The 24,504-nt window shown below is 40.9% G+C and overlaps 1 protein-coding gene across 3 annotated transcripts in view; it reads right to left on the bottom strand.

Moving 5' to 3' along the window:
• Positions 1-24,504, bottom strand: part of LOC146343831 (bifunctional heparan sulfate N-deacetylase/N-sulfotransferase 3) — a 140,041-nt gene that overhangs the window by 44,251 nt on the left and 71,286 nt on the right. For all 3 annotated transcript variants that reach the window (XM_084855907.1, XM_084855905.1, XM_084855906.1), the window contains exons 3-6: positions 19,014-19,101; positions 13,415-13,569; positions 8,934-9,119; positions 5,780-5,908 (exon numbers count right to left, since the gene is read on the bottom strand). In XM_084855907.1, the coding sequence (XP_084712033.1) occupies positions 5,780-5,908; positions 8,934-9,119; positions 13,415-13,569; positions 19,014-19,101 (558 nt within the window). The remainder of the gene's footprint in view (positions 1-5,779; positions 5,909-8,933; positions 9,120-13,414; positions 13,570-19,013; positions 19,102-24,504) is intronic.

The raw sequence follows: 24,504 nt of genomic DNA, 5'->3' as shown, positions 1-24,504 counted from the left end.
ATTTACACAAGTAATAACCACAGGAATGTACTGTGTACTGTGATCTACAATACAACAAAGTTTAAGAATCATTTGTCTACTTCTTCTCCAAATAGCTACTTAAAAGTTTGGAATTCTATAGTTCAATAGGGTATCCAAAGAAAGGGGGGAAAAGACGGCTGCTAATTTGCTATCTGGAAAACACTGGTTGCATTTTCCAGTACTGTCTTCCCTACTGTATCCTGTATACTTTGCCCAAACTCACTGCACATCTTCGAGCAATAGAAAACATCTGCCATATTCCTTAAATGATGTGTTAAGATAACAAGGTCAGTTACTTTGGTCAAAAGCTATAGAGAAGTAGAGGAAGTCTCCCATTTTGTTTGCTCTTGGCTATTCCAAAGTCTTTCAGACCACCAACGAATGCATTTGAACAGGCTGTGTTTAAGAAACATGTGGCAAGCCAAATAGACTCATTCAGTGAGTTGCATTCCATCCTAAGGAACCTTATTTATGTAAACACTCTGCTGCTCTGTGTTTTTAATCTTAATTTTAATCTTATCAAGTTTTTAACTGACCCGTTGACTGGTTTTTTTTAAATCTACTCTTACTTGACTGTTATGTTGTGTGTACTCTGTTATTTCTTATTACATTTATTGTTATATTAATTATATTTTATTGTATATTTTATTATTGTTAGCTGCATCAGACATTTTATATAGGAAAGAGGGCTATTCATTTAACAAATAAACAATAAATAAATAGTTTATTTGACACTGGAACCACTGGAGTGGTTTGCTGTGACTTATTCATCTGCTACTATGGCATGTCAATAGCCTTAGAAGGAACAGTGAGAATGCAATCAGGATCAGGACAGAGAAAATTCTTGGATCAAGAGGTTGCTGTTCAAAGAAATGATGTATGGAAAAGCATAGAGAGTTATCAGAGAATGATGGCCTCCATCCAATCTGAGGTTATACTGCAGAGGCTAGGAACTAGCAAGAGAAAGATTCCAGACTGTTCACATGATGTAACTTTCTGCAAGCTAACCACTGCCCTGAATGCTGTCAGCACAACCATCTCCTTGAGGTCTTGTTCTTTCATGTCACTAGGAAGCGGCACAATGGCCCTGTGAGGTCGATCTAGAGGCCTCCTAGCATCTGTGGGGCAACAAAATATGCCATAGGAATTAGCCATTCCTAATTCATAAAAGGAGGCTACTGTGGCAACAATTAGCTGCTTCACTGAGAATTTACATCCTTATCCTCTTTACATTTTAGTAGTGGTGTAGCCCAAGGAAGCAAGCAATAAAAACATAGGAAAATATGCTTAAAGGCAGAGGAGTTCATACTATGGATCAGCAAGCAAGACTTATCAAAGAAAAGCCACCACAGTACTGTCAAAATGGAACACCATAAATGGCAATAATAGGGTCACTGACTTGAAAATGAAGAAGATCAGCATGGCAGTCAGCCAGGTCTGGAAGTAATGCAATGTGAAGTCAATTGTCACCTGAGGTGCCAAACCTTAGAGCCGTGTCAAAAAATAAAAGAATTGTATGCCTAGCAAAATAGGTAGCATTAATTACTCAGGCAGGCAAATTTAAGAATGTATATACATCAAATAATCTCTGCCTTGGGACAGAAGAGAGAGATAGACATTTGATGACAGTAAGAAACACAAGGTACTCTGAAAAAAAGCTGTCACAATCATGCCTCTCCTTCCTTCCTAAACAGTAAGTTCACACGCTACTTCAAGGTATTAAGGACAAATGAAGCTAGGAAAGTTAAAAGGAATAAAAACAATACTGCACTGAGTCTCTGGAGAAATGTAAAATGATTCTTCTACTGGCAAAACGAGTGGTTGTAAAATAATTGAAAAGATATCTGATTAATCTGTTACATAAAGCTCAAGGATTTATGACAAGGATGTGCAGCATCTGGGGCTTGGGGGCCACATGACCCCTCTGGAAGGCACGGGGCCCATACCCTGCTGCTGCTGAAATTGCCCTTGCAGGTGAATTGGCTGCTGCAGCAGCAAAAAATGCAACAATTTTAGAAGGAAACAAAGGGAATGCAGAGTGCAGATGCTTTCGGGAGTATTGTGGGAGCACAATTATGCTCCAAACAAGGTGTTGGCTCCTTGTTTTCCAAGTGTTGGTGTTGGCTCCTTGTTCTCCTTGTTTTCCAAGGTTTGGAAGAAAACCTTGTTTTCTTCCAAAATTGCTTTTTTTTTTGCTGCCACCCTGGTGGCAAATTCAGGAGGGGGGATGGCTTGGGAGGCTGCATGCAGGCCTTGTGTTGTGCACCTGTGCTTTATGAGCTGAAAGGATGGTCTCTTCCCTTAACCTAATCAAAATGGTTTTGAGAATTTCCACCAAGAACAGGAGGACACAACCCATTTGGATAAATACACTAGGCCCATCTTTTAAGTTTGTTGTTGTTCAGTCGTGTCCGACTCTTCGTTACCCCATGGACCACAGCACGCCAGGCCTTCCTGTCCTGCGCTCACTCCCGGAGTGTGCGCAAGTTCATATTCATTGCATCAGTGTCTTTTAAGTTACAAGGAAGCAATTCTGGGTTTCACCCCTAAGTGAATTAAGGTGATCCCAGCCTTATCATCACACAGCCTGCCTTGCTATCTCCTAATAGATAGTCTAACTAATTGGCTATAAAGGATATTAAGGCTGCAATCCTATACATATTTTCCTGGGAAGAAGTTACAGTGACTTCAGAGGACTTAATTCTGAGTAGGCATGCATAGGATCGCATCATAAGAGTGTTTACTGCTATGCGTTTGTCCGTCAGCAGCAGCCTACAGATGTGCAATTGCTATTAAACGTCAATGGTATGTTATGAACTTCCAATGTTCCTTATACACTCTGATGGAGTTTAGGCACTCTACGTGCTTTATGAACACAATGGGCTTTGCTGCCGGGGTAATTTTAGAGCTGCTATCAGATTACAGTTCAGCCAGCAATATGGGGAAGGTAAGCCAATTCTGTATAAATGAATACACATTAGGAGACCACTAGCTACTTGACCACACAAGTTCTTGTATTTCCCATAACTATAACTAGCAGATAAATTTTTTTCTGTACACGGCTTAGGTTTCTTAACCTGAAAGATCTGGAAGCTTAGAATGCCTGGGAAAAAGTGAGTTAATATAAATTCTCATATCATGTTAGACATTCACATATGGTACTGTGCATTTTACATTTTGTGGCTGTTTTCCAGGATAGTGGAGGATATAAAAGAAACTTTATACACTTCTTTTAATTATATAATTAGACCTTGAAGGATATTTTTGTCTGAACTGGCATAGACTTTAACTTCCCTTTCAGCTGTTATACAACGTTGTGTGTCTGAAGCTACTTGTGTGTGTGTTTTTTAAGAGATGCCTCTAACATTTTTATACCTAAAAGTATAATATATGAATTCAACGAACATGTGTTTCATGTAGATACAGCCATAAAAGACCTGTGATTATCTGTAGCTCCATTTTGAGAATGTTCTTGGGGGCAAACCCAGGTTTGCCTCTGAAATGGAGATAGTTCAGATTGGAAAATTAAATCTACAGAAATTACTAGTCCTTCTCCTAATGTTTATCCTACTCCCACATGCTTTTGTTATTCATTCGTGACATGTAGATGGCTATGCCCTCAACATCTATGTATTTATTCAGAAGAATATGTGCAAAGGGATGTTATATGGACTTTGGGGCATGGCCAGAGAATATGTCAACATGAGGGGTGGAGCTAGTCTGCACAATCAGGAACCTTGATCGCACAGTGTTCCCCACTGTGGTGAAGTCCCTATGGGCTATAGAAATGTAGGGGCCCCTTTAATGCATTCTAGTGAATGTGCAGTTATTGGAAGCACAGAGAGAGGCATGCTGATGATGGGGGTGTGAGTACACAGCTTCATTCACATGTTGACTGGATGTGAGAGTAGTATGAATGGGTAGAATTTAGTTTGTTCTGCATTTCTAGGCAAACCAACATAATTCACACTTTCCAGACTAATATGTAAAGTGGAACAGTTATCTTTTGGGCACATTTCTCTGAATTTTGCAGTGCAGTTCTCAATGCAAACAGTGCATACAAAGATGCAAATATTAGGAAAAATTGCATCCAAAAATAAATGCAAATTTTCATTCTAAAAAAAATTTGCAGACTGATGTGGAAATTGAATGGATGGAAGGAGTGAATATGTGAAACTGACATGGACTGGAAATAGACTGATTTATCTAACCCTTATGCATAGTAAGTACTTCTGAAGAGGGCCTTAGTCTATAAAGCATCAGGATAAAGCAACTAAGGTTGTAATCCTTTCCACATTATATTAACTTTAAGGCTGATACTTTAAGCAAAAGAAACAACTGGAACAACATTTGTTTGCCCAGTTTCAAGTTATGCAAAAATTTCTGATAAATTTTAAGGTAAGTACTGAAATTTCAAATTGTTTACAATAATGCATTTTAATTCTTGTCTAAAGCAAAAGAAGTTCAAAACAGAAGATGAAATCAGACTATTTCTACCGTGGGGTCCAATCAAAATTTGTATTCAGCTGTATTTGAAAAAGATTTGCCCTGTGGATATATACTTTTGGAACATAGTTCCAACCATCGTATGACTTCTGACCTTTACTTTCCAATAAACCACCTTTCCATAATTTCCTCTTGTGGCTTAACTTCAGTAAGGTGACCCAATGCAATGGAACAATAAAGAACTGAACAAATACATTTTGATTCAGGATCCAAATGAAAGGTTTACCTTTCATTATTTCAGTTCAGGGCAAGAACAAGCAGCTAAGCTGATAAAAATGTTTGAAATCAGTTAAAAAGAAAGACTCTTGATTATCAAGCTTCCTATACTCCTGCTAAAAAAATAAAGAAATATTCTCAAAATGTATGGGAACAAACATCTGGAAATGAATATACTTTAGAATATGCAGTTATATCCATAGATCCATAAGCAAAGTTCTGGTCACTGAACTGGGCACTCAAAGTCGCGGCTCCCCCTTTTTGTTACGCCACCCTGTGACTCCCTGAAAATCTGATCCGCAGTATGGGAGGATCCTTCAAAACAGCACAGGAGGTAGCAGGGGGGACTGCAAGTTGAATAGGTAAAAATGTCCTCACCCTACTTCTGTTTATGGAAGCAGGTGCTATATTGAAGCTATTCATTGAAGGGTTCCCTTCCACAAATGGAAGGATTCTTTCCATTCATAGAAGGACACCGTTTGGATCCAAATTATCCCTTGTTACTTTTTTGTGTGAAAATAAGTCTCAAATTGGCATTAAGTGGCTTTCCTCAGTGATTTTGTGGTCTATGTGAAATTATGTCCTCCTTGATAAGCACAAAGCAAATAGAAGATATTTCTATTCTTAGAAATGGTGATAGCTCTTGATCAGAGTAGTTGTCAATACCATACACTGCTCTGTCCCCTTTCGGGTTCCTTTTGTGATATGTTTAGGTATGCCAGAAGATCCCAAGTAGACCCCAAAACTAGACTATTAAATTTTCCAAATACACATAGTAAAGTATACATAAACATAACATAGACAGGGGCTAAAGAAAAATACTACGACAATGTTGTAAGTCAACATTTCTTAGGACACAATTCTATGCATGTTTAGACAGAACAAAAGTCCTACATGCTGGCTGGGGAACACTAGCAGTTGTAAGGCTTTTAGACAGTTGTCTGTCTAAACATGCATAGGATTGTGCCCTTAAAGACATAGCTCCTGTAAAATAAGCCCATTGATTATTTCTGTTGAAATAATTTGAGTTACTTACTGGATTGAGAACAACTGTGAAAAACAATTCCCCTCCCTGTATACTTTTGTTTAGTTCTTTTGGACCACCAGGATACTCCTTGTAGAAAATTGTATGAGTAAAAAGACCACAGGTTTGTCGAGGAAGAACCTGTATAAAAATAGAACAGTATTAAGGAGTGGGGGGTGGGAACAGAAATAGGGCATGGTCTACTCTAGCCAATGCTAAGCACCTCTAAGACCCAGTTATTTTAATGTAAGAGATATCAGCATGTGTTTAACTCTCAGAGATATCATCATGTGTTAAATATGGTTAACATTGTTTGGTCTTGTTTTTATTTTCTTTTATGTATAGGAAACTGCACAGAATAAAGCTGCTTATGGATTGGCTGGCCACTTACACAAGAGGAAATGCACCACCAAAAAAGAGGACACAGATTTTGATAAAACATGCATATGCTAAGTTATAAATGTAGATGCAAACTGAGAAACAATTACTGTACTTCAGAATACATCTCACCATAGTGGTGAAAACTGACCAGGTGACCCCTGTGCCTGCTCAGTCTATCTGCTGATGGGCAGCAGATAGACTGCTCAGGTGCTATCTGCTGATGGGCAACTTCAAAGACCTTGTGTTCCCTTCTTATGGTTCTTTATTTTTAAACTGGCTTCAAACAGAGGACACCTTCAAATAGAGGACTATCCTCTGTAAAGTAGGACATTTGGTCACCCTGCCTGGCACACCTTTCCATAGTAAGTAAGTGCAGTACCAGTACCCCTGCTTTGTGCCAGTAAACCTATGTGCAAAGGAGCATCAGGTGAGCACAGCCTTGCTGGATTAAAATTTACCTTTATTTAACAGATTTCTTTACTCCACTTTTCAAAGTAGCTTACAGTCATCATTCTGAATTGCAATAAAATCATAAGAGAAACATACCACAACATAAAACTAACAAAAACCATAGCAGTATCTGAAATCAGATCAGCAGGGACGACCAGGTAAAACACTTCAGAGCAGTACCTAATACTTCAAAGGGCTGTCTCTTATACCCACCAGCCATATATATCCCCTGCAGCATTAAGACATGGAGACTCATGATCACAGGGAATGAGCAGGTTCATCAGGGAATTGGCAGTTCTTAAGATGTTTTCCCCTGCTGGGCCCTTAACAGCTTTAAAGGTTAACATCAGCACCTTGAACTGAGCCCAGAAACAAACAGGTAGCCAAAAATGTTGGTAGAGCATTAGAGCTGTATGTTCCACCCAATGAGCTCCAGTCAAAATCCCAGCAGCTACATTTTAAGTTAGTTTAAATTTCCAGACCATCTTCAAAGGCAGACCAACATCAAGAGCATTACAGTAATCTAACCTGGAGGAAACTAAGGCATGAACAATTGAGGCCAGACAATGTGAACTTCTGGTATATGGAGCATTTACAGTCAGGGCCAGAAATATTGGAACAAGGATAACTGTTTTGGCAGTTGGCCTCTGTACACCACCACATTGAAGTTGAAAGGAAACACACCCAGATGGGAGCGAAGTCAGGACTTTCAGCTGTAATTCAAGGGGTGTGACAAAAGTGGGGCACTAACCATTCAGGAAGGACAGCCAGTGGCATACACACACACCCATTGTTGGTGGCTCATAAGTAATGGAACGAATGGGTGACAAGCAGCTGCATGGCCAGGTGTGGCCTGTTTCCTGGGTACCCCATGACCAATCAAGCAGATAAAAGGCCTGGAGGTGGTTCTGAGTGTTACATTTGCATTTGGTAGCTTTTCACTGGACCTCCCAACATGAGGTCCAAAGAGGTGTCCATGCAAGTGAAGGAGGCCATAATTAGGCTGAGGAAACAACATAAACCCATCAGAGAGATAGCAAAAACAGAGGGAGTGGCCAAAACAATAGTTTGGAACATCCTGAAAAAGAAGGAATTAACTAGCAAGCTCAGCAACAGCAAAAAGCCTGGAAGACCACAGAAGACAACTAAAGTTGATGACCGCAGAATTCTGCTTATGGTGAAGAGGAACCCCTTCACAACATCTAGCCAGATCAAGAACGCTCTTGTGGAGGTAGGCATGTCATTGTCAACATCTATAGTCAAGAGATGGCTTTATGAATGTAAATATAGAGGCTTCACAACAAGGTGCAAACTACTGGTAACGCTCAAGAACAGAATGGCCAGATTAGCCTTTGCCAGCAAACACCTAAAAAGGCCTGCCCAGTTCTGGAATAAGATTCTTTGGACTGATGAAACCAAGATTACCTTGTACCAGAATGATGGGAAGAGAAAAGTATGGAGAAGGAAAGGAACAGCTCATGATCCAAAGCATACCACATCATCTGTCAAACATGGTGGAGGCAGTGTTATGGCATGGGCATGTATGGCTGCCAATGGAACTGGGTCACTGGTGTTTATTGATGACCTGACTGCTGATAAAAGCAGCAGGATGGATTCTGAAGTGTGTAGGGCTATACTTTCTGCTCAGATCCAGCCGAATGCTGCCAAACTGATAGGATGCCGCTTCATATTGCAGATGGATCATGACCCAAAACATACAGCAAAAGCTACCCAAGAGTTTCTCCAGGCAAAGAAGTGGGATGTTCTTCAATGGCCAAGCCAGTCACCTGATCTCAACCCAATAGAGCATGCTTGTCACTTACTGAAGACAAGACTGAAGGCAGAAAGACCCACAAACAAGCAGCAGCTGAAGGCAGCTGAAGTAAAGGCCTGGCAAAGCATCTCGAGGGAGGAAACTCAGCATGTGGTCATGTCCACGGGTTCCAGACTTCAGGCAGTCATTGACTGCAAAGGATTTTCATCCAGGTATTAAAGGCGATCCTTAAGTTTGACATGATGTTGGTTTGTTCCATTACTTATGAGCCACCAACGATGTGTGTGTTTGTATGCCACTGGCTGTCCTTCCTGAATGGTTGGTGCCCCACTTTTGTCCAATCCCTTGAATTACAGCTGAAAGTCCTGACTTCGCTCCCATCTGGGTGTGTTTCCTTTTAACTTCAATGTGGTGGTGTACACAGGCCAACTGCCAAAACAGTTATCCTTGTTCTAATATTTCTGGCCCTGACTGTATAATATTATTTCTTGTCCTTTGAGATAAGTCACAGGTAACTCGGAAGTAATCAGAACATTCAAGATCAGAAACAAAACAGCTCACCATGATGCTTTTGTGAATGAAGCCCCTTCTGTACCGTGCAGGTTTCAGATGTGGGTATTCTTCTGTGCTGGTGATTTTGATATTCCAGACTTTCTTCCAGGCATCATAAAGTTGAACATGAACAGGATAGACACCAGAATGGTGTGGAGCCACAGCATATCCCATATCAGTTGGAATGCCATGTTCCTGAAACAAAGCAAAATAAAATTAAGACAGCTAAGCAATCAGAGCTAATCTGCGGAAAGCTCCACCATGCATACGTTTGAACAAGTGTGATAATGTTGTTTTTCACATCTTGCTTTCAGCTACAGTGCCAGTAAAAATATGACAAAAACTGTAGGCAGTCATGTCAGTCCATTAGAAAACAGTCCAAAAGCAACAGTACCACATCTTTATGATGTTGTCGTTCAGTCGTGTCCAACTCTTCGTGACCCCGTGGACCATAGCACACCAGGCCTTCCTGTCCTCCGCTTTCTCCCGGAGTGTGCTCAAGTTCATGTTCATTGCATTGGTGATGCTATCTAGCCATCTCAATCTCTGCCGTCCCCTTCTCCTTTTGCCTTCAGTCTTTCCCAGCATCAGGGCCTTTTCCAGTGAGTTTTCTCTTCGCATTAGGTGGACGAAATATTTGAGCTTCAGCTTCAAAAGCAACAGTACCACATCTTTATGATGACCAATTAAAAATGACAAAGGAATGAGCAATCTCTCCCCATTCCACCACCAGCTTTTCAGTGGTGATGCTATGGAGCCTAACACACATTTTTCCTAGCTGTGAACTGTGACAGATGTATGATCATATTTCATTAAGCATGGAGTCATGAAGTGTATGGAGAGCCCCATGCATAATATAAAAGCACCTGAAATGGGGGGGGGGGATCCTACCAGAGAATTCATGTGAAGTTGCTCAACATCAATCATTTTTAAAACCCTTAGGGAACAATCCTATGCATGTTTAGCCAGAAAAAAGTCCAACTCCCAGAATTTCCAACCAGTTGGCTGGGGAATGCTGGGAGTTGTTTCTGTCTAAACATCCATAGGATTGCACCTTTATTTGCTTTATATATATATATATATAGAGAGAGAGAGAGAGAGAGAGAGAGGGAGAGAGAGAGAGAGAGAGAGATATGCAGATAGTCTTTGATGTCTATATACTGACCCTTATAATATTATTCTAACAGTAGATGTTGATCTATTTTTGTCCTTTCACATATATTCAGAAGAGGAGAAATGAGAGCTTCCAAAAAAAACTAAAGCAAATGTCAGCTTGAGTCTTTCAGATTCCTTTTTCATAGGACCTTATACAGTAGCTTCCTTGCACACTGATTAGTTCAGTGCAATTATTGTTTTATCTAAGATCCCATTGTAAGTTGTAATACAATATTTTATGGGTCTTTCTGTTCTCCTTTCTGTAGATTAAAGCTCTTTATGAGACTCCTATTCCACAACAGCGCCACCCAGATTTTTCTGTTGTTGTAATGACCTTTTATTCCTACCTAGATATTTTGATGGAAAATTGCTGTCTGCTAACATGCAAATGCCCTTCTCTGAGTAACTTATTAATTTAGAGAGACTTGCGTAGCTTATTTTTAAATCCTGGATGAATGCCCATATGGCTTGTTAATGGCATATTTTTTCCTCCAGATTTTAAATCTTTTTTCTCTCTCTAAGCTTTATACTTTAAAGCTTAAAATGAAGGCTCCTCCATGATTTTAAGTCTCTACTTTTTTATTTCACTAAATTCAATTTGGGTCTCCTTTGGTGATTCCCATCTGCAAATATAATACAATTTCTGAATTCTGTTTTAAAGGCAAATTCCTAAAGTGTTTCCTGTGAGCCTACTGATTTGCATTGAACATTTCTACTCAGTACTTCTGTTGCTGAATACAGATTCAAGATTTCTGAAGCTGTATCGAGTATAGCGCAATTATCAATGCAACATGGATCTCCATTTATCCTTTAAAAAAAAATTAGGCTTAAAATGAGATTATAACCCAAAGTGTGCCCAGTAGACCACTACATGTAAAAGCAATACTTAACAGTGTAATCCTACATGGCGTTGTGGTACATCTGCAAAGTGTTGGGTCATCTGCTAAAGCCCGGCAAGCTCACAATGGCCAAGGTGAGAGGTGTGGAGGAATGGAATTACTGCTTTTTGTCCCATGTTGTTCTTTATTTTTTGATTCCCCTTCATTGGTTCCAATGGGGGCAAATTAATTATGCCAGCTCCAGGCTGGCATTGGGTGGGGGCAATCTTAGGACCTCTCTGGAGAACAAAGGGGCTTTGGGTCCAGCAGATCCAAGATCACATCGGTCCCACCCGTTCCACCCCAGAACACCCTGTTTTCAGGCCTTTCCAAGTGTGTAACTGCTTCCAGGGCAGATGCAGACCCCTTGCCAGTGGAACTCCTCTCCACTAGCAGAAAGGCACCTTTGACGCCTCCAGATCCCTTTGGGCAGCTGGCCAAGGGAGTTAGGTTTGCTCTGTTAGATGTCAAATCTTAAAGATTATTACCCCCTAAAGGGCCACTTTCCAAATCATAGTGCATAATTGTGCAGGATGATGATACACATACATTTATTGAAATCCTTGTTACCCGTCTATTCATTCATCCTAAGGTTCCCAGGATATAAAATGTTTACACAAAGCCAACCCAAATTAAGACCTTTTGTCTTTCTGCTATTTTGTACTTCAGATATACATAAAAATAAATCAAGATTCCTGTTGGAATTTTCCTAGGTACTACAAAATGGGCATACCCAATACAAATGGTTTTGTATCATTTCCTTAATATACTTTCAATACTTATGTCAGGAGTTCCCAATGTGGCACCTGCGGGCACCCACAAAACCTTCAAACTTTTTTTTTTTTAAATCCCATTTTAAAAATATATGTACATGGATTTGCATATATTCATAGGAGTGAATACAAATGAAATACATATAATATTCGACAAATTCTACAAATATCTGAATAAGTATCCATTCGAAGGTGGTATGTATATGCCACCCATTCAGTTATTGAAAGCACTGTAAGGTCCTCCATCCACTGCATTATAGGAGGTGAGTGTTTATCCTTCCAATGTTGTAGTATCAGTCTTTTAGCTGTCAAAAGGACACAGAGAATCCATTTATGCTGACCATTTGTGAATGTACTTTTAAAATAAAAGAAAAAATATCTGCTCCCAATTCATAGAAAGTGGCTAACTTTTATACTTAATGAAATTGGTGTATTTATAACATATTCTATATTTAATTACTGCATGATCAGTGTCTCCTGTGCAGTTAATGCCATAGTTGTGGCTATCTGGGAGATAAAAAGAGCCTATGGTAACAATACAAATTTAAGGCTTCAATTCTCATTTACCTGGGTATAAGCTCCATTGAACTCAATGAGACTTACTTCGGAGTACATATGCAGAATTTCATTTTAAGGAATTGTTGCGGGAAAACTTTTTTCTTGGGGTTCTTGAAGCTCAACTCCAGAAGTAAGCTACTACTTTGTACTGTAGTCTTGCCATTTGTTCATAGGTGGCAGCAGAGTTTAGCTTTTCAGGCAACCATTATACTATATGTGATGTCCCTAACTTCTTATGTTGTGATATAAGTTGTAAATGAAATATTAGCACAATAGCCACATGTAAAAAAAGGGGGAAATAGACATTGTTGACATATTTCATGCGTTATTTTTGATACAATTATTTTAAAGCCTGGAATACAAGACAACATATCCTTATGTACCCTCAAGATGTACCAATATGAAAGCATTTTCTGGATAGGGGTAGATACATATATGACCTTCAAAGCTGCATTGCTGAGGACTGGTTCAGATATTTCTCATATTTATTATTGCCAGGGATAATGGCCATTATTCAGCTGAGAAATCATGGTTTGGGGCTGGTAGCAATTTCCATGATCCTAGAGGCTGGAAAACATACCTTCAAGACCACAGAAGTGGCCATGGTCAATATCCATTTGAACAGGCTACAGGACTCTTGTTGGTAAAAACAAATGTATTGGCAATTGGTCTGAAATTAAGGAATCGGTGTACTGGAACCTAAATGCGCCTGCTCTGTGATTTTATTACCCCTCTGCAGTGGCATCATATAACCATGACCGAATTAAAATGCATTTCTTAGCAATTTGACATAAGAACGTAAGAAGAGCCATGCTGGATCAGGCCTATGGTCCATCTAGTCCAGCATTCTGTTCACACAGTGGCCAACCAGCTGTCAACCAGGAAACCACAAGCAGGGCATGAGTGCAATAGCACGCTCCTGCCCATGTTCCCGAGTAATGGGTGTACATAGGCATACCACCACTGGTAGTGGCATATGGACTTGTGACAGTCCATATAAATTGATCAAGGAGGCATTTCAATGCATCCTCATAAATGTAAGAGAAAATACTACATTTAAAAATGCATACTACAAAATAGAATCAAAACACTTCTGCCAAATCAACAGTGTATGTATTTAACTCACTAAGGCAAATTTTTTGTTGAGAATCATTTGCTCCACCAGTGATGATTCATTATGGAAGAGATGAGGCTGCATGTGGCTCCACATATGAGGAAACCACCACAATTCATCCACGGACCCCAGTAACAGGTCATCACCTTCATCTTCCTCTACAGTTCCTGCAGAAATAAATAAGTTATATAACTTACCATGCTATTTTTAAAAATTCCTGTAACAACGATTAGAAGCAGCACAACGAATTCTAGAATTAGATCACAACAAATGGTGGCAGGAAGATCAAGCTAACCTCAAAAGAAACTCATAAGCAACCAACAGCCCAACACACTTGATCAAGTCATTCAAGGCATGTAGTTGAGGCAGTGGAGACTGGTGGCTCTCATTTGGGGGCTGTGCATCTTTTCCAGGTTTCAGTCAGAACCAGCCAGATCTCTAAAGGAGCTATCCAAGGTGCTGAAACCCAGCCCCAGTACAGGTCTAGCATCTTGGATAGCTTCTTTAGAATTCTGACTGAAACCCAGAATGGATCCACAACCCCATCAAAATTGGACCCACCAGCCTCCAGTGAGTTGAGGAGACGTCTAAGTGCTGATCCATAAAACAAGCAGCAGTATGGCAATTCATCTATGTTTGCAAAAGCTGCACCTGCCAGTTTAAGGGATAGGGTGTGGATTTTTCCAGAGAACTTAGGACTAAGGCCCAGGAACCTGGCAAAAACTTGGGCAATAGGACTGTATTTTACCAGGCTGAGTTAGGTTAAGACAGGGGTGTTGAACCTCTTTCAGCCCAATTTTGGAGAAGCTTTCGGGGCTGCATTCCAGTGGTGGGTGGGGCCAAAGGCAAAAGGGGGCAGGAGCAAAACCACAAAAATACCAGCACATTTTAGCTTAAATCTCTTACTGCCAGCAATTAAGTCCTAGGAGAGGCATTTCTACCTTTTATATCAGGGGAATAACTGCAAAAGTGGTGGTTGGGGAAAAGGGGGTGGTTCCAGGGGAAGGGGGTATGGTGATCTGGGGAAGCCCGGAAGGCTCCATTGGCCCCCAGGAAGGCCAAATTTGGCCCGTGGGCCTGAGGTTCCCCACCCCTGGGCTAGGATGAGCATAGTGGTGGGTAAGCCAGAATGACTGAGACTTGTAATGGAATGCCGGGGGTTGACTAGAGACATAGTGGAGCCTGAGAACCAAATGGTGTGCCTGGAGAGCAAAGGATGTAAGTTATGTAGAAAATACATCCCTCCACATACTCCACAGCTCTACTGGTAGGTATAGTTGCCAGAGCGACTGGTGAATAGTGCTAAGGTCCGGGCAAGAGAATGGACCATTGAAACCTATTATACAAGCACAACAGACAAGGCAGGGAGTACTAATGAAAAGTGCTTGAACAGAAGGTCACAACTGAATAAAGTTTTTTTAGTTGATTAATCAATAATGAAGATGATTGGATTTAAATATATTTGCATATAAAAAAGCAGTACATACACTTTTGAGATACTGAAAGCCATATGTCATAGGAGACATCTTACTATATAGCACAAATATATATTAATATATATTTGTGCTATAATATGTTATATTAATAATATATATTAATATATATTATAGCACATTGATATATATTAATTATTTAGGTTTTGGCCAAATGATGCACTTTGCGTTAAAAGCATCAAACTTGCCATGGAAATGCAGTGATAATGTCTAACCATATCCTGATATGGATTCCTCCCCCTCACATCTACACCTGTTTTGAGATAAGTGGGTTTTAATTTTTATATTTTTTTGCTTATAAACTACTATTCTCTATATCGTGGGAATATTCCCAGTGGTGATTTTAAGGTCCCAACAGAATTAGATGACACATTTAAATTAAGTATACAAAGACAACCCCCTGCCCCCCGGACAAGAACAAGGACTGTGCATGTTTGCTGTGCAATATGAAATCCTATAACCACTTTAAATAAATATATGGGTAAGGTATATTTGCATCAGTTAGCTTTATTGGGGCAGGGGGGATTGTTTCAAGCTTAGGCAGAACACAGTAATTTAGCTCCTCAGGGCAGATCACCAGAAGTGCACTGCATCAAAGCTTCATAGTCTATACTGGTTTCCTACAGCCTTCAACACACTTCAAGGTGTCATTTGTGATGTGTCATGCCAATAAATCTTAAGAACTTCACACTTTATAACCCACCTCTGTTCCTATGTCCCAACACCATCTCTAACACCAACTGTGAACATCCTCTTAATAAAAATCTTTGTTTGAATATCTAGGACACATTTGGAGGTGTTCTTCGTAACTGCTCATTTATGCACCTCCCTTCCCCATGAGATTTGCCAGGGATCTAGCCAGGTATATTCTGGAAGGTGTGTAAACTTCTCTTTGGGTGCTTCCAGACGAGGCCTTTATTGCAGCATCTTAAGCACGGAATTTTACAAAGGGACCAGACAACGACAACTTCTGCTTTTAGCCCTCCCGTGTTTTCCCGCTACTTCTTTCATCTTTTTTCTTAACACAGAATATCCATTAAGGAAAAATGACAGAATTGCTGCACATAGCGCTAGGAGCCCTCCATCTGGAAGCACCCTTTGACATTAGCAACCAAATATCTGTCTAAAGTAGGGATGTACAGATTTTGTTAAAGCTCTTCCATCTGTGTTTCATGGATTGTTAGGCGTCTTTTGTTCCATCGTCTGCTCATTGATGGAAACAATTATTTTGACCAAATTTTCATCCATTTGCAAGTGTGCATTAGCATAGATGCGCATTTACGCAAATCACGCACAAAGGTAACAAAATGAACCCGTGCGACTCAGAAAAAGCTGGTCCACTGCAGAATCTGCAAGTTGGATTCATGGAAATCTGAACTCATTTGAAACCACTGCAGATTTCTCCAACATTCCTAGTCCAAAGTGAGAGATTAGTTAAACCACCTATTTTCTGTTATTATTTTTTTTATAATGATACCAGTTCTGAGCCTTACAAATAAACAATCTGTTCTTTGTGTTTGATTTGGTTACTGACTTAAGATCCTGATTTGACGCTTTGTATATGAGGTTAGCCTCATTCAACTCTTATCTTTCCAATGATATAACTGTTTTCCTACCAGTGTACCATCCCCAACTCTTTTGTTATCCATGCTTTTCCCCACTCTTTTAGTGTGGAAAAAGCAAGTGATTTTAGAAAGGAAACAGCAGCTGAAATGATGCAGTAGCCTGCCTGGGATCATTAGATTTTAGGAGTTCATTAAAACCAATGACTTTGTCATTGCACAATATGGTCATTTCAGGGGTGAGCCAACATAAAGAGATCGGTTCTGTGGTAATTATGTAGATGTAGTCCTTTTGCATGCGATCGGAGGAGCTCAGATCTTGTTCTCACTGCAGCCATGATACAAATTAGCTACTCCTTCCCCTGCTTCTCAGCATAGACATTTTATAGACTGTTGCTGGTGATGAGACTATGGTAAACTGAGGTGCATTCAGACTGGGACTTTTTGCACAATCTGATATTGACAGTTGTGGTGGTAGCATAGCCATTTCTCCTGCTATAAATCTTCAGCACTACATTTTGTCTCTCTCTCTATCTCTGAGCTTGCACCTCATGTCACTTATTGTTCTGCCCACCCTCCCTACATGGCTGGAGCCTTTTACATGTATTTTATGCTCAATTGGTATGCCACTACATACATGCACCTGAGCATCTTGCCAATTTGGTATGCCAATTAAAAAACAATGAACAAGGGCAGTGTTTCCCACCCACCATATCTGCCCTCTCTCTCCTCCCCCAATAGGAACTAATGGAACACTTTCACTTTATTGGCTCCTGTGGGTGAGGATACAAAGGGGCTGCCAGAGAAAATCTGAGAGGCAGGAGTGGGAACTTCTCAATGCACCCTGCTTTTTAACCTTCCCTATTGGACCTAATGAAATGATCCATTTGTTCCTATGGAAGTGGAAAAGTCTCCTGAAATTGGCTCGGAATGATTCCCCAAGTTCTTCCAGTTTCCACACCAGATGAACTCAGGTAATTTCCAAATTTATCCAAGGTGAGGTTTAGATAGCTTGGCCATTTCTACCTACAATTTAAGATATCCAGTGTACACTGTGTCACAGATTTGACTTTAAATTCAAATAGAAGCAGTTGATATTTTACTTAAATGTGTTCCATAATCATTTGTACATTTGTTATTAGTACAATTAAAAGATGACTCTACAGAAATAAATGGCAAAATTTTGCAGTTGAAAAACACGTTTTTTAAAAAAATGATAAATAATGCTGATTTTTGTGTTTAATGGCTTAGAGTTACCAAACAATGAGCCATCACTCATCAAAAGAAAGATGATGTTTGTAGGTGAATCCAATATTTATGTAAAGTAATTTAGGCTGCAATCCTGTACACCTTTGGCTGGGAGTAAGTCACATTGAAGTCAATGTGGCTTCTCAGTAGACATGCATAGGACTCTACTGTTAGAAATTTAAAACCAGACCAACCGGCATCAACACACTGACATTTATTCATCTTGTTAGAGTGTCAGACTAGGTCTGGGGAGGCCCAGGTTCAAATCCCTGCTCAGCCATGAAAGTCACTGAGTGACTTTGGGTGAGTCACACACTGAGCGGGTTCACACATAATGAGAAGCCACCATGGAAAAATTTCCCCACAGGGCTTCTCGTCACTGCCATTTTGAATATTTGAGCCATGGCAGGGGCATGCCATAGCTTGTCATTATGTGCAAACCTGGCAAGGGCGGGTTGTTCGGGTGTTTGACAAGCCACCCAGAACTTATGGGCTGTTTTAGGGTTGTGCGTAGCTTGTCAACCACCCCTACAAGCCACCCTCGCCAGATTTGTATGTAACAACAAGCTATGGCGTACCCCTGCTGTGGCTTGAATATTCAGAATGGCGGCCACAGCAGTGAAAACAAGCCCTGCAGGGAAATGTCCCCATGGTGGCTTCACATTACATGCAAACCCACTTCACCCTCAGCCAAACTTATCCCACAGGGTTGTTGTGATGAGGATAGGATGAGGAGGATGGAAGCTTCTACAATTCCCTTTGAACTCACATACCAGTTCAAACTTTACAATGCAGGAGTTTCAGCCTCAGATGTGAAATATTTTTAATGACTTTAGACCCAAGATCTTAAGAGAAATATCTTTTCATCAGCATCTGTCTAGAATTTGCTGCTTTGGTTGGCAATTCCCAAAATGATACTCGGGACATCAATACATTGCAAGAACCTTGTAGATTGATCATGAGACAGTGGAACTGCTACAGTACCAGAATGTCAGAACTATGACATTATAGTGGATAATACAAGAGCCCTACAGGCAGATACAATAGTGAAAATGTTTGCCACTTGAGTGCCAAGGTACCTCACATTGTAAAATTCACAACATAAGGAAGAGTTGATTGATTTTCTAGTTTTATCCTCCTGAAGGAAGATTTCTTCTTCCCTCAGGCGCTAAGAGTTCTTCACTCTCATTTCATTTTGTTTTATAGCACAAAGCTGCAGCACCAAAATCAATTTCAGTTCCTATGCATTGCAAGGACACTAACAGATAGAGAGTGATTTTACGGTTGTTGTTTTTTCTTCACTCTTACCTGTGTGGTAAAATTTCCCTGAAAATCCCAGGTTGAAAGTGAAATTTGTGATTTGAGCTCTCAGAAGGTTCTGAGCATCAAGCAGAGCCTGAAATAAACATAAATCAAAAATGCATCAGTACATGAATAATAATCTCATCAGTGCAGAATTTTTCTTTTTCAACAGCATGTCCAGTCATTGTCCTCAGAAATCAACTGGATTTCCAACATCCCAGCCCATACATAATTTTGTATAATTATGCTTGATAATTACACACACACACACACAAAAAAGGTGGAGGAGAAGACGGACCTCTTCTTCAAGGAGGATGTGTTTTGGATCACAGTCTTTTGTGTAAGAAGAGAACATGAAGCTAAATATACACAAAAGCTTATTCTGCACAAATTGGAATCTAATCTACAGAGCCTGACATGATTATTTTGGGAACAGTATCCTTTGGATGTCTGCATAAACAACATTATATAAATTTAGCATAATCATGTTGAAATATATGGATTGTTGCAGTTGGATCAGGAATGCAAAGGAGGGGGAGAGACAAACCTTGGCCAAACAGGAGTTCAACGACAATACAGAAACTCAGGCTTTCTGAATTTGCACTGGCTCATGACCTAGAATACACATGTTGAATCCTTCGTATGAATCCTTCATACTCCTACAAGGCACTTGAAAAAGAGTCATACGCTGCGATACTATGCAATACTATGCATGTCTGCTTAGAAGTACGTCCCACTGAGTTCAATGAGACTTGCTCCCAGATAAGAGTGCACACGACTGCAGCCTAAATCAGTGTAACCCACACTGAAATAGTCAGTCCTTGAAGTGAAGTGATAATGCAGAGTGACAGTGACTAGGCATCTTTCCTTCAGAAAAAGGACAGCTTAATCAGGTATAGCTGATTACAGGCACTACCTGAGCTTTCTGGTCCAACAAGGTAACTAAGCCACACACCTGACCAACAAAAGGAAGAGACCACCAGCTACTGGCACTTCTATTTTGTCTTGATTCAGTTTGACTTTTCATCCAGTCCACCACTATCTCCAGACAGTGGTTTATAACTGAAAATGAAAAAATTGAGCTGGACATCTCATGACATCTCACTCTGAAATAGCTACACCAAGGTTTTACATAGAAGTCAAGCAGCAATGGAGATAAGAGAGAGCCTTGTGGACAAGAGAACTACCAAGATAAAGAGAAACAATGCCCCACCACTACCTTCTAGACACACTTGGCTAGGGAGGCACAGAGCCATTCCAAGACAGTACCTGCCAATCCCTACCAGATTTTCCAAGTGCCCCAGTAATATGAGGTGAATAATAATATGAAAATCTACTACATAAGAAGAGCCATGCTGGATCAGACCAAGGGTCCATCTAGTCCAGCATTCTGTTCACACAGTGGCCAACCAGCTGTCGACCAGGAACACACAAGCAGGACATGAGCCTATGTACACCAGTTGCTGGGGAACATGGGCACCCTCCCACCCATGTTCCCCAGAAACTGGTGTATATAGGCTTACTGCCTTTGATACTGGAGGTAGCACATAGCCATCAAGACTAGTGACCACTGATAGCCTTTTCCTCCAGGAATTTGTCCAGCCCCCTTTTAAAGCCATCCAAATTGGTGGCCATCACTACATGCTGTGGTAGCGAATGCCATAGTTTAACTATGCATTATGTGAAGAAGTCCTTCCTTTTATCTGTCATGAATCTCCCACCAATCAGCTTCATAGGATGACCCTGGGTTCTAGTATTTTGAGAGAGGGAGAAAAATGTTTCCCTATCCACATTCTCCACACCATGCATGATTTTGTAGACCTCTATCATGTCTCTCCTTACCCTCCTTTTTTTCAGGCTAAACAATCCCAGCTGTTGTAACCTTCTCTCATAGGGGAGAGATGCTCCAGCCCCTTGATCATTTTAGTTGCCCTTTTCTGCACTTGTTTCAGCTCCACAATATCTTTTTTTAGGTGTGGTTGACCAGAACTGGACACAGTATTCCAAGTGCAGTCGCACCATAGATTTGTATAGGGGCAGTATGATATTGGCAGGTTTATTGTCAATTCCTTTTTCTAATTATGCCTAACATGGAGTTTGCCTTTTTTACAGCAGCCACACACTGGGTTGACATCTTCATTGAACTGTCCACCACAACCCCAAGATCTCTTTCCTGCTTGGTCACCGTTAGCTCAGATCCCCTCAGGCTATACTTGAAGTTGGGATTTTTTGCCCCAATGTGCATCACTTTACACTTGCTTACACTGAACCGCATTTGCCACTTAGATGCCCATTCTCCCAGTTGGGAGAGATCATTTTGGAGCTCTTCACAATCCCTTTTTGTTTTAACCACCCTAAATAATTTGGTGTCATCCGCAGACTTGGCCACTCCACTGCTCACTCCTAATTCCAGATCATTTCTGAACAGGCTGAAAAACATTGGTCCTGATACAGATCCCTGTGGGACCCCACTATTTACTTCCCTCCATTGGGAGAATTTACAGTTTATTCCTACTCTCTGCTTTCTGTTCTTTAACCAGTTACTGATCCATTAGAGGACCTGTCCTCTTATTCCATGACTGCTAAGTTTGCTCAGGAGTCTTTGGTGAGGGACTTTGTCAAAAGCGTTTTGGAAGTCCAAGTAACCAAGTCTCCTGGATCACCCCTGTCTACATGTTTACTGACACTCTCAAAGAACCCTATCAAAGTGAGATAGGCCTTACCTTTGCAGAAGCTGTGTTGATTCTTTTTCAGCTGGGCTTTGCCTTCTATATGCTTACTAATTTTATCTTTAATAATGCCTTCAACCAGTTTACCCAGAACAGACGTTAAGCTAACCAGCCTGAAATTTCCCAGATCCCCCTTTTTTGAAAATTGGTATTACATTGGCCATCTCCCAGTCCTCTGGTATAGAGGCTGATCTTAGGGACATGTTGCATATTTTGGTTAGAAGATCATATTTGAGTTCTTTGAGAACTCTAGGATGGATACATAGAATCATAGATTCATAGGGTTGGAAGGGGCCTCCAAGGCCATCGAGTCCAACCCCCTGCTCAGTGCAGGAAGCCTGATTCCCAGGCGGTCGCCCATCCAAATACTAAGCAGGGCTGACCCTGCTTAGCTTCCGAGATCAGGCGCATCCAGCCCTTTGCTCCATCTGGGCCCAGTGATTTATTTGCTTTCAGTTTATCAATAAGGTTGAGAACTTCATCTTTCATCACCACTATTTGCCTCAGTTCCTTAGACTCCCTTCCTGAATACATCAGTTCAGGCACAGGTATCTGTCCTGCAGTGAAGATGGATGAAAAGAGTTCATTCATCTTCTCAGCAATATCCTTGTCCTCCTTCAGTACTCCTTTAATTCCATTGTCATCCAATGGTCCAACTGCCTCCCTAGCTGATTTTCTGCTTCTGATATATTTAAAGAATTCTTTGTTGTTGGCCTTGATGTTGTTAGCGATACGCTCTTCAAAATGCTTTTTTGCATCTCTTATTGTCTGCTTGCATCACCTTTGTGCAAGCTTGTGCTGTCTTTTGTTTTCCTTACTTGGGCAAGACTTCATGTTCTGAAGGAAGCTCTCTTTTCTCTAATAGCTCCCTTAACACTGCTTGTTAATCATGCCAGCGACCTCTTGGACTTGGCGCTACCTTTCTTAACCTGTGGTATACATTTTAGCTGGGCTTTGATTATTGTGGTTTTGAGTAATCTCCAAGTATTTTGAAGGGATTTAATCCTCTTGACTCTCCCTTTTAACTTCCTTTTCACCAGTTTCCTCATTTTAGGGAAGTTTCCTCTTTTGAAGTCAAATGTGAATGTGTTGGACTTCCTGGGCAATTTTCCACTTAAATATATATTAAAGCTGATAGCACTGTGATCACTGTTTCCAATTGGTTCAACAACATTTACATCTCGTACTAGGTCCTGGGCGACACCATTTAGGATTAAATCCAAGGTCGCCTCCCCTCTGGTCATTTCTACAACCAACTGTTCTAGGGCACAATCATTTTGTGCATCGAGAAACTTAACCTCTTTGTCATGGCTGGAACATGCATTTATCCAATCAATGTGGGGGTAATTGAAGTCTCCCATTATTACAACACTTCCGTGTTTGGACACCTTCCTGATTTCGTTTTCCATCTCAAGGTCACTCTGAGCATTCTGGTCTGGGGGACGATAGCACATCCCTAGCACTAAATTAGTTTTGGAGTCTGGTATTGTCACCCACAGAGCTTCTGTGGAAGAGTGTACCCCTTTTAGGTGTTCTAGTGCACTCGACACTATGCCCTCTTTGACGTACAGAGCAACATCTCCCCCAGTATACCCTTCCCTGTCCTTCCAATAGAGTTTATATCCAGAGATGACCATATCCCACTGGTTGTCTCCACTCCACCAGGTTTCTGTAATTCCCACTATATCCAGGTTTTCCTTTAAAAGCAAGCACTCCAACTCTCCCATTTTGGCTCGGAGGCTTTTAGCATTTGCATAGAAGCACCTATACACAGTGTCCCTCCCCAGATGCCTCTGACGTGTGCAAGTTTTGCTATGGGATGTTGGCCCCTTTGATTGGCTATTAAGTTCCACCATGTACTCCTGACCTATTCGTCCCCTTCTACATTTGGGCAATCAAAAACATTTTCATATTCATCCCTTTGAGATGATTTAGCCCAAACTGGACGCTTCTCAGCTCCTGTGAACTTTCCCCCAGGTTTTAGTGTAAAAGCTGCTCTGCCACCCTTTTCATGTTTAGCAACAGCAGACTGGTTCCATTTTGGTTCAAGTGGAGTCCATCCCTCTTGTACAGGCCTGGCTTGCCCCAAAACGTTCCCCAGTGCCTAACAATTCAGAACCCCTTCTCCCTGCACCACTGTCTCATTCATGCATTGAGACTCCTCACCTTCACCTTTTTAGCTGGCCCTGTGCGTGGAACAAGTTGCATTTCCGAGAAAGCCACCTTGGTGGTCCTGGATTTCAACCTCCTACCTAGCAACCTAAATTTGATTTCCAGGACCTCACGACTATATTTTCCCACATCGTTGGTACCACATAGACCACGACCACTGACTCTACCTCAGCACTATCTACTAGGTTATCTAGACAGTGCGTGATATCTGCAACCTTTGCACCGTGTCTACAGTTCTATAGGCTATAGTTTCTATGGTCTATAGTTTGAGGAATTATCTCTGTTAAACAATGGTTTCTTTAGAAGTTGTATAATAAGTTTAGGGGGGAGGTCATTTCCCCCTTCTGCAAAGAGACATTGGCAATTCCTACAACAATTGCTTGGTTATTAAAAGCCAAGGGCAGAGCTATGGTCATTGAATGGCACTTTCTCATCTCCATCATTCAGCTGCAGCTCCCTGGACCTATCTGAAACCTGCTACAGGTTGGGAGATCTGGCCAGGGAAACTGCAGCTAGCTAGAGGATGGAAATCACAGACCCTCTTGAACAAGTGGAAGTGCCTTTCTGCTCATGCTAGGCATCACTGGATGCAAGCC

Source organism: Heloderma suspectum, chromosome 5 (genome assembly GCF_057233095.1).
Source record: "Heloderma suspectum isolate Gila_16-S chromosome 5, 16-S_ref, whole genome shotgun sequence".
Taxonomy (NCBI): domain Eukaryota; kingdom Metazoa; phylum Chordata; class Lepidosauria; order Squamata; family Helodermatidae; genus Heloderma; species Heloderma suspectum.
Note: the sequence above shows the minus strand (reverse complement) of the source record. Positions and strands in the feature narration are given on the sequence as shown.